Below are 17,816 nucleotides of genomic sequence, written 5' to 3'. Positions count from 1 at the left end.
CTCCTTACCCCTCCCTCTCCCCCTCCCTGCCCACCCCTCCTCCCTCTCCCTCTCCCGCCCACTTACCCCTCCCTCTCACCCTCTCCCGCCCACCCCTCCTCTCACCTCTCCTGCCCACTTACCCTCCCTCTCCCCCTCCTGCCCACTTACCCCTCCCTCCCCTCTCTCCCCTCCCGCCCACTTACCCTCCCTCTCACCCTCCTGCCCACTTACCCCTCCCTCTCACCCTCTCCTGCCCACTTACCCTCCCTCTCACCCTTTCCCTGCCCACCCCTCCCTCTCACCCCTCTCCTGCCCACTTACCCTCCCCTCTCTCCCTCTCCCGCCCACTTACCCCTCCCCTCTCACCCTCTCCCGCCCACTTACTCCGCCCTCTCCTCTTTGCCCACCCACCCCCTCCCTCTCACCCCTCTCCTGCCCACTTACCCCCCCTCCCTCTCCCTCTCCCGCCCACTTACCCCTCCCTCTCTCCGCCTGCCGCCCACTTACCCCTCCCCTCTCACACTCTCCCGCCCACTTACCCCTCCCCTCTCACCCTATCCCGCCCACCCCTCCTCCCTCTCCCGCCCCCTCCCCTCTCACCCTCTCCGCCCACTTACCCCTCCCCTCTCACCCCTCCTCCCGCCCACTTACCCCTCCCCTCTCCCTCCCCTCTCCCTCCCTCCCCTCTCACCCTCTCCTGCCCACTTACCCCTCCCCTCCCCTCTCACCCTTTCCCTGCCCACTTACCCCTCCCTCTCACCCCTTTCCTGCCCACTTACCCCTCCCATCTCACCCTCTCCCACCCACTTACCCCTCCCCTCTCACCCTCTCCCGCCCACTTACCCCTCCCATCTCTCTTTTCGTACAATCTTTCCCACCCCAAGACAGCCGTCCACCCAGGGTGAATGAATAGCATGAGGGTTAGTAAGCAGGGAACAGGGAGCAGTTAAAGTTGAAGGTGCAGTATTCAGCTCATTTATTGCAACAAAACTACAATGCCTATCATACAGGACAAGGTGCAATTTTCATGATTTGTGCAAAATAATAAATAATAAAACCACATATAATTAAAACCACAATACCTGATGAAACTAAAAAAGATTCACAAAAAACACTGGTTTTATTGATTGTTTTTTTGGTTTAAACCAGGGGTGTCAAACTCATGGCCCGCGGGATCATGGTAGCTTCAATCTTGTCAATGTATTTTCTACCCTTGTTGGCTCCCATGATAGCACTTCAGAGTATGAATTGGCCCTCCAAGGGTTTTGAGTTTGACACCCCTGGTTTAAACCGCCAACCCTGCTGTACATAATTCTTACATATAGTTAAAACCACAATACTGATGAAACTAACAAAGATACACACAAAAGAAAAAAAAAAAGTTTTATTAGTTGGTTTAAACCAGTTTTTTTTATTGGTTTAAATCATGGTTTAAACCATTTGGTTTAAACCGCCAACCCTGGTTTCAAGGTATATTTCCTAGCTTGCTTCCTGTACTTTCATAAATTGCAGAGCTGGAATACTTTACATATTGGCAGCAAATGTTATCTTTTCAGGTGTCACAGTATTCAAATAAGTAGTCTGTTCTTGTGCAATTTTTTTTTTCATATTCGCCTATGGCACCGATGGGCTTTCTTGATGGGGCTTGATGGTCGGCCCCGGCCCATCATGGCACAGGCAAGTGTTTTTATAGTGGTGCCATCTTGCACAGGCTCATGCTGTACCCTGGGGCTCATCTTTAATCCTAGAATCTAGAGTCCGAGTTGATAGGTGGTCTTCTGGACAGCATGTAGTCTTAGGCCACTCGGTGTTGACTGAAAAATCCCAGCTTATTGTACCGGGCGGGGTGTGAACCCGCGTCGTCCTGGGCGCGGTGCCATCACACTATCCACTCAGCCACCGCCTCCCCAGAGTCCTTCGGTGCAGTGGTGGAATAATACACCCCAAAAGCCTGTCAAACTTCAGGAGATATCTGTTGGGGAGAATGGAAGATATTCATCAACTCTGCAGGAATCCTTGAATGTTTCTAATATTACATTTAGATTGATTGAGGCATCTGGAGGAGAAGGGGCATAAGGGATATTGCCATTTTTTTCCAGTTTGCACTAGGAGAGGCATGTTACACATCACAGGAAGAACAAAAAATAAGTAGCAGGGAAAAACAACCTTGTATTTGGTATTGAGGGTTATTTTGCTGAAAGATATCTGGTTAGCTTGGCTTCAACTAGATGACTGGCTGGTTCGGAAACTACATTGTGTAATTGTGCACGACAGTTGGTCTGATTTTACATCACCCTGCCAAGCCCTGTGTTGGCAAAGCTGGTTAACTTTTTTTATCAAGTACTAATGAATGACAGGAATTGATAGAAGAATGTGCATTAAATGAAGGAAGAATTAGAGTAAAAGCAGAAATAGGATAATTTTGGCTGTTGTCCTCTAAGATTACAGCACCCAAATGCAACAGTGGGTTCCTCCTGCTGTTCTTGGCTTCTCCATGCTGAGTGTTAATAGTGTGTCCTCTTAGAAAGCTGAGGCGAGGGGCCGCAACATTAACACACTGCACATGTCACTGACTTCATCTCTAAAAGGACCTTGTACACTTGTAGTCATTATTACACATTTCTGTACTCCTGCCACAACAAAGACAATATCATGTGAATTATTTTCATTAAAATCCAAATCCCTGATGACAGTATAATAATCTCCAGAAGATGGGAGTTACTGCACTCACCAAGGGAGGAAGGGAACAATCTTCATCTCTGCTGTTTGGTGGCACCACCGTCGACCGATTACAATGGTGCATCTTTCCACTTACAAGATTCGTTTATAATTTACAGACAAATCAGCTAGTCAAATATTTTGCATATTTTAAGTTTTACAGTTATATCAGCAAAATTTGGAATAGCATACACTAGGTGAATGAATCCAAGTATTATACTGAAACCCACCTTGTTCACTTATTGCATCTCTATGCCACATGAAAATTCCAAATTGATTAGCACAATGTACCTTTGTGAAAACTTGATTGAATAAAGGCTTCCTTCAAAATTTATAAACAGCCCTTTTTTTCAGGAAAATTCCTAAAATTGTATTACAAACTAGTGGGAGAGAAAAAAATGATAAACCAAGTGCAAGGGTTTTGCACGGACACCTTGTGGGTGTATGACAGTTACTCCTTAGAAAATAAGCTGAAAGTTTTTGAATACCTTGGAGGAAAAAAAGCTGGGAGGACGAGGGGATTGCGGCATGCTTGGACAGTGTGCTGACCGGAGCGAGGAGTGCTGCAGCCTCTACCTAGACAAGTTCCCAAGGGCAGACATCAGAACAGGGTGATGCACACAATCCTCTGCAAAATTCACATTGTAATTAGTCACAACACTTATTTGCTGGTCTGAGATGAATTAAAAAAAGCAGGAGACAGACAGACATAATGAGTGAAATTCATTTGCAATGGTTGACAAAATTATGGTTTCAACTGTACATGCTTTTTTTTTTTTTTTTTTTTTTTTTACGTCGCTGCCTGTTGCGCCGGTAGGCATCTTCCTGGTGGGGCCTGATGGTCGGCCCAAGGCTTCTTCCAGGTTGGGCCTGATGGTCGGCCCAGCCCGTTCTGGCGCAGGCGAGTGTTTATAGTGGCGCCATCTTGCATTGGCTCATGCTGCCCCCAGGAACTCATTCTTGATTCGCTTGGACGGCTTCCTCTAGAGTCCGGGTTGATGGGTGGTCTTCAGGACAGCATGTGGGTAGTTTTAAGCCACTCGGCGGTGACTGAAAAATCCGAGTGGTAGCGTGGGGATTCGAACCCGCGTCGTCCATCATGCGGTGAATGTGGGCCCAGTACGCTACCACTTCGGCCACCGCCTACCCGGATGTATGTGTATGTGTGTGTTGAGATAAAAGGTGACTAGTGTTGACCCTCTCAGACTGGCCATAACCTGTAAAGTTTCCATTTCACAACTGAGTTTTGGCAGCCACTAAATCATTGCGCCTACCATTTAAAAACTCTTCCTGAGACTCAAAGTGGGCTGATTTTTTGTATCATTGGATTCACAACAGATCTGTCCATATGGTGGCAATATACAAGAATATAACAAATGCTCTACTTGAGATATTTTCACTTCGCAATGGTGTAAGAGCAATTACATATGTATTTCATAGGATCTGTACTTCAAATTTGAAATTTCCGTGTGCTTTGAGCTGGATGATTTTGCTCATAGTAGTAAGTGTTCTGAGCATGTTTAAGGTAAGATAAGCTAATATACACCTCAAATGTTGGGGGGTTCCATGCACCCACAGATATTATAGCTTTTTGTCTCATCAGCTCCCCTCCTCTTACTTATCATCTTATAAGAACATAAGAACATAAGAACGCAGGAGTCTGCAAGAGGCCGGTAGGCCTGTACGAGGCAGCTCCTTTGACCCTAAGCTCCCGTGTATCTAACCCCACCTAATATCGCTGTCCATGAATTTATCTAGTCTATTTTTGAATGTGACAATTGTATTGGCACTCACCACATGACTGCTAAGCCTATTCCACTCATCCACCACCCTATTAGTAAACCAATTTTTGCCTATGTCCCTGTTGAATCTGAATTTATCCAGTTTAAACCCGTTACTTCGTGTCCTACCCGGTTCTCTTACCAACAAAACCTTATGAATGTCTCCCTTATTAAAGCCCTTCATCCATTTATAAACCTCGATCATGTCTCCACGCACCCTTCGCCTTTCTAGAGAATGCAAGTTTAACTGTTTGAGTCTTTCCTCGTATGGCAAGTTTCTCAACCCCTGAATCATCTTAGTCATCCTCCTCTGCACCGATTCTAACATTTTGATATCCATTCTATAGTAGGGTGACCAGAACTGAACCGCATAGTCAAGATGAGGTCTAACTAATGCTAAATATAGTTTGAGGAAGACTTCGGGGCTTCTGTTGCTTACGCTCCTTGAAATAAATCCCAGTACCCTATTAGCTCGATTTCTAGCTTGAATGCATTGTGCCCTTGGACGGAGATCAGAGCTCACTAAGACCCCTAAATCCCTCTCGCACCCAGACCTACTTATGAGAGTGTCATTTAAGCAATAGTTATGTGAGGGGTTGTTCCTACCTACACTCAGAATACTGCACTTCCCTACATTGAACTCCATCTGCCATTTATCCGCCCAGTCATATAATCTGTTGAGTTCACCTTGGAGAATACTAGCGTCCTGATCTACTACTTGAGATTAGCGTCTTAAATTTCACCACAATGTTGCTTCCCTTACTATCTTCTATCAAAATTATCGTAGGCTCATTACACACAACTTTCTAGTCTAGCTTATCCCTATGCTGTTGAAATAGTTAGTCCTATAAGTTGGAAATTTGGTTAAATTGGTCAGGCCTCCACCATAGAATAGGAGTTTGGCCAGCTTGATCACACGCCCCATGCTGTTACCAAAAGAGGTGCATAAAATTCAGACTGATTCTGATACAACAGTTTTTTTGTGTAACTTAAACGCCGACTACGCTGGCGCCATACAACTTCCCACAGCGTGGCGAGGCGTGAGCATGATGTTAGCGCTGGAGAGCGAGAAGCTCTCTGGAAATTGAACGTCGCGCGTAACTATGTACTATATGTCGATGCTAAGTGACTAACTGGCACCTCTTTTGCCCCTTAGACAACTGTGTTAAAAATAGTCTACAGTTCCTGCCTATGCATCATGGCGTCTGCAGAGCGATTATGTTCCCTCAGCCGATCTGTTTTGGCGTTCTTCCTTTAGTTTCTGCTCGTTGTGTGCATGTTGACCGTAGTCTTGACACCTCCACTGATATACGTGATGTTCTAGATGAACCAATATCTCGTTCACAGGAGTGGGAAGCGGAAGTTGGATTTTTGGGGGAATCATGGAATTCCAGCCAAATGGTCAGTCCAAATCATAATCTGATTTCGTAGTTGAGTTATACAGATGATTTTCTACAACTTTTATTCAATGAGATTCATTCCAGAATGAAAAACTAAAAAAAAATTTTTTTGGAGTTTCACTGCGACTTTGGCTCTGTAGGCAGTAAATTTCCAGGTCAAAGATTATAAACCATATTTTTCAGACTCCATTGCGATAAAATGAGCAACTTTTCTTCAATAAAATATCCTGTACATCGCACCAGTAAAAAGTTGGAATTTTTCGGGAATCATGGAATTCCAGCCAAATGTGACAACCTAGAAAGAAACAGATTTCACAGCAGGGTGTGCCAGAAAAATTTCTATAAAACATTTTTTTATGACTTTTCGTCAGTTTCAAAGTGTATTTTTTGATGACTTTTGCATTGTGTGGATCTCCTGAGAAAAAACTTTTGTGGTTTGGAGGGGTTAAGGTACTTTTTTGAGATCCTAACCATACCTAGAGGAAAAAGAGAGAAAAAAATATTGTACAGCATCAATATGAATTTTAAGCAGGCACTTTTAGAAACAGTGCCAGTGATCAAGTTGGGTACACTATAGCTGAGTTCTATGCCCATTGTGCAGACTTGAGAGGTTTTACTGTAAAACAATGGTTGTACAGATTCAAAGTAAAGATCATACCACATATGTATCACTATTGCACCATCCTAACAATGAAAAATCTGAATTGAAGCATTGCAAAAAGAGGATTATCTATACTGCAAGCTACAAAATATCTGAACAAAAATTATCAAGTCTCAAATAGCATGCAAGCTTGTGACCAAAATAAATGAAACTCAACTGAACTGAATTACAGGTGCAAAAATAAATTAGCATGACCAGTAATATACATTAATCAGCCAGCTCGTATTCAAACTGCACACGCTGGTTTACCTATCTATCTATCTATATTTCTGATAATATGTGCTGTGCTGTGGTTTTCCTACTTCCAGCACATTTAATCTCTCGCCTGCCAACTCTATCTCTCCAATACTCATCCACAATAGCTCTCATCCATCTCACATATTGTCTCCCTCTGATATCCTCTCCCTCAATCCTGCTCTCATACACATCATCCTTACACAAAATCATTCTTATTCATTCTCACCACATGTCCAAACCATCTGATCTAAGTGCCACATTTCACCCCTTCAGCCACTCCACAATCCACCCTTTTACTATTACACTCATACCAAAATTCTAATACATTGCTTCATTATTTTTTCGGTCTCATCTTAACACACCACAGGCAGCTTATATACAGGTCTTTGCCACTGAATGAATTTGTGATTTCTGTGCTACATTTCACAACCATTTCTGATACACCCTTCTTTCATCCCATGCTCCCACTTACTCTTTACGTAATTATCTCTACCACACCTATTACCTGTCTGCCATTCACTACTCTCTCCTTTACCTCTTCCTCCGGGTTCCCATTCTTACTACACTTACTCATACATTGAAAGCACTGCAGGACATCACTGGCTCCTCACAAACTTTTTTGGCGATCCATACTGTGAGAGGCATTGGGCGTATCCCAGACATTACTTGCGGATGACGAGTGAGCAGGCAGACAGTGACAGGATTCAAGGTCCAGATGTGGTGAGCAATAGGTCTCAAATTCCAGTCCTGTTTCTGTCAACTAAAATTTTCAGCCATTGTCTAGTCACCAGATGCCACCCACATCCTTGAGGAGCACCAGGGAGTGGGGGGGGCAGGTTGCTGTGCCAAGCTGCATTGCAAGAGCATCTGTATGGGATAGCGGCGCAGTTAGTGCCTGTCAACATTCTTCACTCCGTTTCCTCAAATGTCCCTTCCCATGGGGACTAATAACTAAACTCCTGCCCGAAAAATAAGGCGAAAATAACACATAAAAATAACGCGCACACATAAGAGTAAAGAAATTATCAGCTTCCCATAAAGACTACTGAAAATTTTGTATAAATGTAGGCATATGTAATTCAAGCAAGGTTAATTAATGTTTAAAAATAAATATGGATATGGAGGCAGGACCAAGGTAATTATAGAGAATCACTACGTCCCTCTAATTGCCCCTTACCAAGATCTCTTATACTTCTTTACTTCTCTATTTTTACCAGTAAATAATATGTACTGCATCTACAAGTGATGTTATCAACAAAAATACTATTCCTCTACTACAACAAACTTAAAACATCAGAGGACTGTCACGACCAGGGCCGGGGTATCGTAGGGTAAAAACACACTTTTTCCCTGTCTAGCTGAAATGATTATGTGCAACATTTTCTAATAATAAAATTTTGTCAATAAATAAGGGTGTAATAGTGGCTCTACATATAATAATAGTCTTGGTCTTGCCATCACTAGTTTACAGTGATGGGTTACTTTCATTAGATTATTGATGGTATTCAACACACAACAAGATACTATCCAATGCACAATGGGCCAAGCAGAAATTTTCAAGCTGCACGTGGCCTCCGTGCTCATCTCTGTAACATTGGCGCATGTGTAGTGCGACGACTATGCCTGATGAATGAGCCTCCCATAACCCACTTAGCCAGTGGGGTACCTCTTTGGCCGACTCGGTAGGGAGTGGCTCTCTCGTCACGCTGGTCGCGGGTTCAATCCCAGGCAGCCGGCGAATACCCTCTCCTGGTCTTGATTAATTTCTCATGTGTTTCAATACACGCAGAGGTCGTGTTGGATAATAGAAAAAGAGAAAATACAGCTCTCAGGGCATGACACATGAACTTGTCACCATTAACCTGGGCTGGTGTAGCCAGAACATAGATCTGGATTCCCTTCCTTATCCCCAACAGCTCAAGTCATTAAATCTATATTCAGTCAAAGGACGGCTTATTCGTTGAGACCTTACTAAATGTTGTAAAATTTCACAACCAATCAGTTATCAAATCCTCAGATTTGTTCCATTTGCCTTTCCAGTTGGGTGCAGGTCACAGATTCAAGGCGTCTCATCAGTTTACTTCTAGTGACTGTAGAACACAATTTTTCAGCAAGAGTCATATCCCTTTGGAGTTCCCTTCCGGATGAAGTAGTACGAGCAAACACACTTGCCAGTTTCAAATCTGCCCAGTAACTCACTTATCCAGCTGCTTTATACTTTTCAAGACTGAGCTGCACAAGTACACTGCTTTAGGCACATCCTTCCAGCCCATACAGTCACACGTAGCTGTCCCACTATGATTTATCAACTTATGGGCTGGCGTGTCAGTAATTTCTTGGCCCACACTTTTTCTACTATATTTCCTTGTCATGCTACAGAGAACGGATGGGCCAACCAGCAGGTGAGTAAACCATGCAGTGTGACATTCGGGTTATTTCAGTTTCCCTTATCCAGGCACCTTTTTATCGACCATTCCCAAAAGGGAAGATGAACAGCTGGGGGGCTGCGTGCCGACTGACCGAGTCGGGATTTGAACTCAGGTCCGCAGGTTCATAGCTAGGAACATAGTTGGCTACCACCCAACACACTACTATCCAGCAGGAAAGGAAGAAACAAAATGCGCGATATGATTCATTGCCTTTCGTTAAATCTTATATAATTGCACCTTCATAATTTATTATTATGCTTCATTGACATTTCGATCCTCCACCATAACGAGGCAAACTATGTAGGAGGCGTAATCGCCAGGGCTATGCCACCATGACTCATTTATAAACACTAATACTGGGCTATGCCGCCATGACTCAATTCTAAAAACTAATACTAAGTAAATCCACACACATGGCGCCGCGCCTCGCCAGGTGACTCCCTCCACACAGCTGTCGTCCCTTGGTGGCCGAACTACTTACCCTTGAGAGGTGATTTAGTCCTCGGCAGTGAGGTGGAGCGTTCTCGCCTGACCCTGCGTCGCCATGATGAAGTGGGACACATTAAAAAGACATAATACCCGATAAATGACAGCGGGCACCCACCTTGTACCCTCACCGGCCGCCATCTTGCCTGCTCTCTGACGCATGCGCAGTGACCATTATTTTCATTTATCTCTTTTTGGTACTATAATAATGTTACCACGAGTACTAAAATAATGAAAACAATTAATAACAATTTCTTCCCAATGAATGACTCTATTAACCCCTAACTTTGCAACTATATACCAGCCACCACCGTAAATAGAGATTTTCATATGCCTGCTTTTCAGCTATATCTATTACTTCAGGCGTTAGGGATTTTATATGGATTTCGCTAATATTGAGGAGGAGGTTGTGAGGTCGCGGAGGAGGTATAAGGAGATTGAGGAGGTCGAGAAAGAGGTGGAGATAGAGGATCTAGGTTGTCGGGGTGGATATCGAGGAGGTTCTCGGGGTGGATATCGAGGAGGCTGAGGAAGAGGTTGAGATAGAGGAGGTTGTCGGGGTGGATATCGAGGAGGTTGAGGAAGAGGTGGAGATAGAGGATCTAGGTTGTCGGGGTGGATATCGAGGAGGTTCTCGGGGTGGATATCGAGGAGGCTGAGGGAGAGGTTGAGATAGAGGAGGTTGTCGGGGTGGATATCGAGGAGGTTGAGATAGAGGAGGTTGTCGGGGTGGATATCGAGGAGGTTGAGGAAGAGGTGGAGATAGAGGAGGTTGTCGGGGTGGATATCGAGGAGGTTGAGATAGAGGAGGTTGTCGGGGTGGATATCGAGGAGGTTGAGGAAGAGGTGGAGATAGAGGAGGTTGTCGGGGTGGATAACTAGGAGGTTGAGATAGAGGAGGTTGTCAGGGGTGGATATCGAGGAGGTTGAGGAAGAGGTTGAGATAGAGGAGGTTGTCGGGGTGGATATCGAGGAGGTTGAGATAGCGGAGGTTGTCGGGGTGGTTATCGAGGAGGTTGAGGTAGAGGTGGAGATAGAGGAGGTTGTCGGGGTGGATATCGAGGAGGTTGAGATAGAGGAGGTTGTCGGGGTGGATATCGAGGAGGTTGAGGAAGAGGAGGAGATAGAGGTTGTCGGGGTGGATATCGAGGAGGTTGAGATAGAGGAGGTTGTCGGGGTGGATATCGAGGAGGTTGAGATAGAGGAGGTTGTCGGGGTGGATATCGAGGAGGTTGAGGAAGAGGTTGAGATAGAGGAGGTTGTCGGGGTGGATACGAGGAGGTTGAGATAGAGGAGGTTGTCGGGGTGGATATCGAGGAGGTTGAGATGGAGGAGGTTGTCGGGGTGGATATCGAGGAGGTTGAGGAAGAGGTTGAGATAGAGGAGTTTGTCGGGGTGGATATCGAGGAGGTTGAGATGGAGGAGGTTGTCGGGGTGGATATCGAGGAGGTTGAGATGGAGGAGGTTGTCGGGGTGGATATCGAGGAGGTTGTCGGGGTGGATATCGAGGAGGTTGAGATGGAGGAGGTTGTCGGGGTGGATATCGAGGAGGTTGAGGAAGAGGTTGAGATAGAGGAGTTTGTCGGGGTGGATATCGAGGAGGTTGTCGGGGTGGATATCGAGGAGGTTGAGGAAGAGGTGGAGATAGAGGAGGTTGTCGGGGTGGATATCGAGGAGGTTGAGATGGAGGAGGTTGTCGGGGTGGATACGAGGAGGTTGAGGAAGAGGTTGAGATAGAGGCTTTTTTATGGGTGGAAATAGAGGAGGTTGAGGAAGAGGTGTAGATAGAGGAGGTTGTCGGGGTGGATATCGAGGAGGTTTAGGAAGAGGTTGAGATAGAGGAGGTTGTCGGGGTGGATATCGAGGAGGTTGAGGAAGAGGTTGAGATGGAGGAGTTTGTCGGGGTGGATATCGAGGTGGTGGATGAAGAGGTTGTGATAGAGGAGGTTGGCGGGTGGGATTTGAGGAGGTTGAGGAAGAGGTTGAGATGGAGGAGGTTGTCGGGGTGGATATCGAGGAGGTTGAGGAAGAGGTTGAGATAGAGGAGGTTGTCGGGGTGGATATGAGGAGGTTGAGGAAGAGGTTGAGATAGAGGAGGTTGTCGGGGTGGATATCGAGGAGGTTGAGGAAGAGGTGGAGATAGAGGAGGTTGTCGGGGTGGATATCGAGGAGGTTGAGGAAGAGGTTGAGATAGAGGAGGTTGTCGGGGTGGATATCGAGGAGGTTGAGGAAGAGGTTGAGATAGAGGAGGTTGTCGGGGTGGATATCGAGGAGGTTGAGGAAGAGGTTGAGATAGAGGAGGTTGTCGGGGTGGATATGGAGGAGGTTGAGGAAGAGGTTGAGATAGAGGAGGTTGTCGGGGTGGATATTGAGGAGGTTGAGGAAGAGGTTGAGATAGAGGAGGTTGTCGGGGTGGATATCGAGGAGGTTGAGGAAGAGGTTGAGATAGAGGAGGTTGTCGGGGTGGATATTGAGGAGGTTGAGGAAGAGGTTGAGATGGAGGAGGTTGTCGGGGTGGATACGAGGAGGTTGAGGAAGAGGTTGAGATAGAGGAGTTTGTCGGGGTGGATATCGAGGAGGTTGAGGAAGAGGTGGAGATAGAGGAGGTTGTCGGGGTGGATATCGAGGAGGTTGAGGAAGAGGTTGAGATAGAGGAGGTTGTCGGGGTGGATATCGAGGAGGTTGAGGAAGAGGTTGAGATAGAGGAGGTTGTCGGGGTGGATATCGAGGAGGTTGAGGAAGAGGTAGGGTGTTGGTAGATGTAGAAAATGAAAAGCAAGACAGTATTGCTAAAAGAAGAAATAAAAAAAAGTACTAATCCCTCCTGAGGTGCAGAAAATGGTTAATAATCAAGCTGCCCTCTTAAAGAAAATTAAGGTTCTTTGATATATTAGAGAATCGGAATTATATCAGAGAATCAGAATTGCTTTAAACTTCTCTGACAGGCCAAATATGCCTTCATTGTCAGTTATATATAAATTGAGAGAAAATAAAACTTGAGATTAGGTTTTCAAATGAAGGCAATTTGTGTTGAAGGCCTATATAGATGCCTTGTAGCTATTTAAGTTCTCTCCTTTCTGTCACACGCTTATTCAATCTAATCTGAAATTAATTAAAACTGCCAGGATCAGCCACTGCTTCAGAAGTGCATCCCAGTACATAATGACTTCTTGCTAAATAGTGGAGTCAAGTTCTTCAAAACATTCTTTCTGATTTTTAAAGCAACTAAGGTTTGTAGAGTATGTTCATCAGTGTCAATAGTAATTTTTTGGAAACTTACCTTATCTATTCCATTTATCCTTTCAAGACATTTTATCATAACTTAACTTTATTTTTTTGTACAAGTTCAACCTTTATAACCTTTAGCCTAGCCCCGCACCTTGGCACACACTCTCAACACCTCTCGCTTCCTCTGCAGCCCCCACTACCCCATAGGCCAGTTTCATGTGGAAAACTATAGCGTCGATCGCCGTCATTGGTAACGATCAAAACAAACAAAGTGACTGTGAAAACGGCCCTTAGTGAGTGCCAGTAATTCTTGCAGTGGCTGGTGTTAGTCAGCTGCATGACCATCCATGGGCTGTAATAGCTTCTCTTGAGGGCCTTATTTTGTGTGGCATTGCTCACTAATAGATTTAATTGAAAATGAATCTTCACTTCATTTTCAATTAAATCTATAAGTGAGCAATGCCACACAAAATAAGGCCCTCAAGAGAAGCTATTACAGCCCATGGTCATGCAACTGACTAACACCAGCCACTGCAAGAATTACTAGTCACTTTGTTTGTTTTGATCGTTACCAATGACGCGCTTATAGTTTTCCACATGAAACTGAAGCGAGAGGTGATGAGGGGCTAATTAAACTCCGCCCACTACCCCATCGGCCAGTTTTATGTGGAAATACTAGTGGTGATCGTCGCCATTAGCAACGATCAAAACAAACAAAATGGCTGTGAAAGCGGCCCTTAATCATAAAAAACAGCCACACACTCACCACTCACAGGTTCAATGAGGTCAGACCATTATACAGAGCATCATTGTTATATATTTGTGTAGAAATAACATTTGACATATCACTGACAATATTTATAAAAGCTAATTAAAAGTCTCACACCAACATCAGAAAATGAACAATACTTTTTTTATGCAGCACTTTTGTCCGATCCACTGTGCCTTGTTTTCACTCAACCGAGGACAACACGTGAGGCTACGGAACAACTCATGACGGAAAGGAAGCAGAAGGAGACAGCATTACAGACTTGTAAATAAACCCGGTCTTACATTATATAATTGTACCAAGCCTCTGAACTCCACTGCAGAGTAACACAAAGTCACAAATTGAACCTTTCACCATAAGAACAGAACAACAATATGCAGTTTGAAGGAACAAGTCTAAACCATGGTAGTGCTGTAGCCCCAAACATTCATGTCTCAGTATTTGTTCTTCTCATTACCTCTGTCACAATGTATCTTTCTGCATCTCTTCCAAATGGATACATCACCCAAACAACGGACAAATAAACAAAACAGACCACTGGATACGAGAGCATACGCACTGCCATAAGTAACATGAATAGAACAGAGTGACTCCTCGATTTTTCCGCCTAATGTGTCACGCAGACTGAGCCGAGAATAGGACACAACCAAGTAATGGAGAGACAGGGAGATCAAGCTGTTTGTGGCGGGCCAGACACACTCACACACATTTATACACCTGGTGAGTCTTTGGTAAAAACGTTAAGTACAAAAGGCATGAGAATCAAATACTGTTAATATCTAGAATGCATCTTTGTGCCTTGACACCACATATCTTCAAATACGCTGAGGTATCAATTAAAAGGAAAATACAGATCGTTGATAAATATACTGATCCTTAGGTTGGTAGCCTCATCTGGAATATGCATAGTTTACCCAAGATAACATTTGCTTCTCCTTTCATGCCACAACACTAACCACTATTTGGGAGACACGCACAAGACAGGACCAGCACACGCCCGGAAAGCCGCCCACCACCACTCAGGGACACCAACACTTGACTCTACACACGCAGGTCACACCAAGAAAACGCAGCATTGTGGCCTTACTTACCCATCACACACACAGGAGTTGTTTTTAAGATGATCCATTTCAATAGATGGAAAAACTTGAGATTCTTTACTGCTGAAGTGTTAGTAGATAAAAGAAGCATAATACATCTTATAACAAACAGTGAAGTGTTATCACATTTTCAAGGTCTTTCAGTCTTAATCCTATTTTAGTCAAATTTTGAGCACTTTTGACACGTGCCTTAATGTAATAGAACTCGATGCAATTCAGATTTAAGAATTCAGCTATTTCACTCAATCCCACATATTTGTGTTTTCCTTGCTAGAATATTCACAGATGATAGGAAACACACGAAGCAAACAAGTCACTGGAACCCCTCGGTACAACTGTTGATTATGTTCATTTTGTCTGTGAGAATAAAAACAAGCAAAAAATATATCTATAATTACATCATAACATGTTGGACACAATCCCGTGTTGTAATACTTTTAGTTAAAGGCAAACCTACTCTACAACCCATCTTTGTATAATTGATAATCCTTTTGTCACTTTTTACAGTATATACATGTTCTATGGTGAGGGAAAACAAGTAAAATCTTTGATCATTAGTGTCTCATGTGTGTACACACACACACACACACACACACACACACACACACACACACACACAAACCTACAGACACACACACACACATACATCAACGACTTGTACATTTCAATCATTCCTGAAGGAGGACAAAGACAAGTAAACTCAAAGACAAACCTAATCACTTAAACTAGTATTAATAATGTCCTTAACTGAGAAAAGGAAGTACGCAACGACTAGCATGAACAAGATAGTGATTGTATCTGTCTTTTGCCCTCACTTTACCAGTATTGATTAGATCAGCACCTGCCACCATCACACACTCTTGGAGGCGGAGTTTGTGACAGGCTCCCGCTGGCAACAGATTCCTCTCTCACCATGGGGCAGCACACTCTTACAAGGTTGTGAGCCACTTCATGGTGGAGGGAAGGGAATTACTTTCCTGACTCTCTGCGATGATATTGGTCTATAGTTTCATTTATACTAAGTCTTTATCAAGTTATAAATATCAGTACAAATGCTCCTCTACTCCAGACTACTGTAGGTCTAGCTATAAATGCCTGCAGAAACTTCACGACATGCACACGCCAAACTTAGATACCCATCGTTACACCACACACTGAAAACAGTCAACAAATAGTTAGCACCAGAAGAATGTAGTAAATTAGATAGAACTGTTACTCAAAAAGTACATACAACTTAGTGTGTGTAAATCAGGCATATTATAAAAAAAACTGAGGTTGAAGGCAGTGTTGAGATAAATCAATCCAGGAACAACTTTACATAAAACTCTAGAAGCAATGAATTAATTCAACATAAAATACTGAGTGCTGTAAACATGTACTCTTTGTTAACCAAGGCAATCAAGAGATTCTGTCATCACTGTTTACATTCATCCATAAAAGCACTTGCTTACTGATTAAAAAATACTTAACATTGAAATAATTAAGAGCCAAATGCTTGGCACAACACTTTCAACATGGAGCCTCAGCCTTGGGAGGGCAAGGGCAGCTCCAGCCTGTATGTTAAGCTCTTGAGCAAGGGAGTGAGTGAAGTGAGGAGCCGCGCGCTGCCAGCCCCCAGAGGCGGCAGGGAAGGCGCTGCAGGTCACCACGCTAAACACTTAAGAGACTCACTCGGACTCTTATTCTATGGGGAGCCTATAGTGGTGAACTTCTCAACAAACACCTAGTATAGATTTTGGGTAACATGTTCAGAAACAAAAAGCAGACTTAGTCACAGAAAAATAAGCATATCATGTAGGAAATCTAAAGAATATCTGTTTTCTGTATCTAGGGTTAAATATCATTTATATTCCTGGAGGTAATTATAGTCCAGTGCAGGTTATACTGAACATCTCTATTATACATAGCAAGGTAGATAAATGCAAAACCTGACAAATACTGCATCGTCTCACTGTAATGATCTTCCAGTAGCATGAGCTTACCCTGGCATTTGCCTTCCCTCCCTGAAGAATTAAAAATTCATTAAAACTTTCCTAAAAGCTAATCAGAAAGTAAAATACAAAATATAACACAGCACAATTTTCGTCGGATCACATTGTTTTGCCTCTAGAGCCCCGAGCCACATGCCGGCCTACTGGGTGACCACCTCCTCCGTGAGTGTGGGGGGCGGCCGTGACATGATGCTGGGGGGCCGGGAGCGGCGGTGTTCTGGGGGTGGGGGTGGAATTCCTACCTCTTGTGGCACTGGGGCAGCCATTAGGCCTGAGGGAGGCGGCCCGCCGGACACTGCGTTACCCCCAAACGTCTCCCTCAAGACTTCAGCATAATCCTTTATCAAGGTTGCAATCATGAAGGCCTGAAACAAAGGATAATCAGGAAGTGAAAATCATCATGCAGCCGTCTAAACCTTTCTACACATAAAACACAAATACCCTCTCAATCACAACTAATACACAAATACACAGTTGCAAAAGGCAATGTAGATTATGATTTTAGGAAAGTTGGAAGCATATGGACAATCTTTCTATAATAAATAAATTTCTTTCACTATTGCTCCGCTGGACTTGCCTGAGTCGTGTTGAGGATGATCTTGCTTTGCTTGCGGGTGGAGCCGGTGATGATCATGAGGGAGGTGATGGAGGCGGAGTAGTTGAGGATGTAGTCGTACTCGTAGGTGCAGAGAACGTTGCGGGAGCGGTGTTCAAGGAGGTGGACGCCACTTTCGTCGATGGCCAGCCAGAGAACCTTGGGCCAGTTTGAGGTGAAGGATTGCTGGAAACAGAGATTATAGTCAGCAAGGAAAAGGATGCAAAACAGAAACAAATAATGGAGAGAAAGGGATTTAGTTTGAAGACTATATATGCTTCTGTAGAATAGATAAAAATACAAACTAGTGTAGTTGTGTGCTCTGTGAAAAAGAGATGAAAAATTATAAGGGATGAAGTGTTTATATGCTTTGAACTGGATAAAAGAAGGAAAAAAGGAAAATGTGGAAATCATTCTGGCATTAATGGTGCAAACTTCT

The 17,816-nt window shown here is 44.1% G+C and overlaps 1 protein-coding gene and 1 long non-coding RNA gene across 4 annotated transcripts in view; both read right to left on the bottom strand.

Annotated features, from left to right (window-relative positions):
- Positions 1–941: 941 nt before the first annotated feature.
- Positions 942–10,141, bottom strand: LOC126998038 (uncharacterized). 2 transcript variants are annotated; one of them, XR_007752605.1, is made up of 5 exons: positions 9,690–10,141; positions 7,350–7,646; positions 3,495–3,917; positions 3,189–3,328; positions 942–1,954 (listed from the first exon to the last, which is right to left on the bottom strand). It is a non-coding gene; the product is annotated as an uncharacterized LOC126998038 (long non-coding RNA). The 2 variants fall into 2 exon arrangements; XR_007752604.1 differs by lacking the exon at positions 3,495–3,917 and having other exon boundaries at positions 9,690–9,861.
- Positions 10,142–15,349: 5,208 nt separating this feature from the next.
- LOC126998036 (unconventional myosin-X-like) overlaps positions 15,350–17,816 on the bottom strand; it is a 114,110-nt gene continuing 111,643 nt past the window's right edge. For both annotated transcript variants that reach the window (XM_050859334.1, XM_050859335.1), the window contains 2 exons: positions 17,360–17,563; positions 15,350–17,147 (listed from right to left, as the gene is read on the bottom strand). In XM_050859334.1, the coding sequence (XP_050715291.1) occupies positions 16,923–17,147; positions 17,360–17,563 (429 nt within the window). In that variant the 3' untranslated portion in view covers positions 15,350–16,922. The remainder of the gene's footprint in view (positions 17,148–17,359; positions 17,564–17,816) is intronic.

Source organism: Eriocheir sinensis, chromosome 13 (genome assembly GCF_024679095.1).
Source record: "Eriocheir sinensis breed Jianghai 21 chromosome 13, ASM2467909v1, whole genome shotgun sequence".
Taxonomy (NCBI): Eukaryota; Metazoa; Arthropoda; class Malacostraca; order Decapoda; family Varunidae; genus Eriocheir; species Eriocheir sinensis.
The sequence above is the reverse complement of the archived record's forward strand: the minus strand, read 5'-3'. Positions and strand labels throughout refer to the sequence as shown.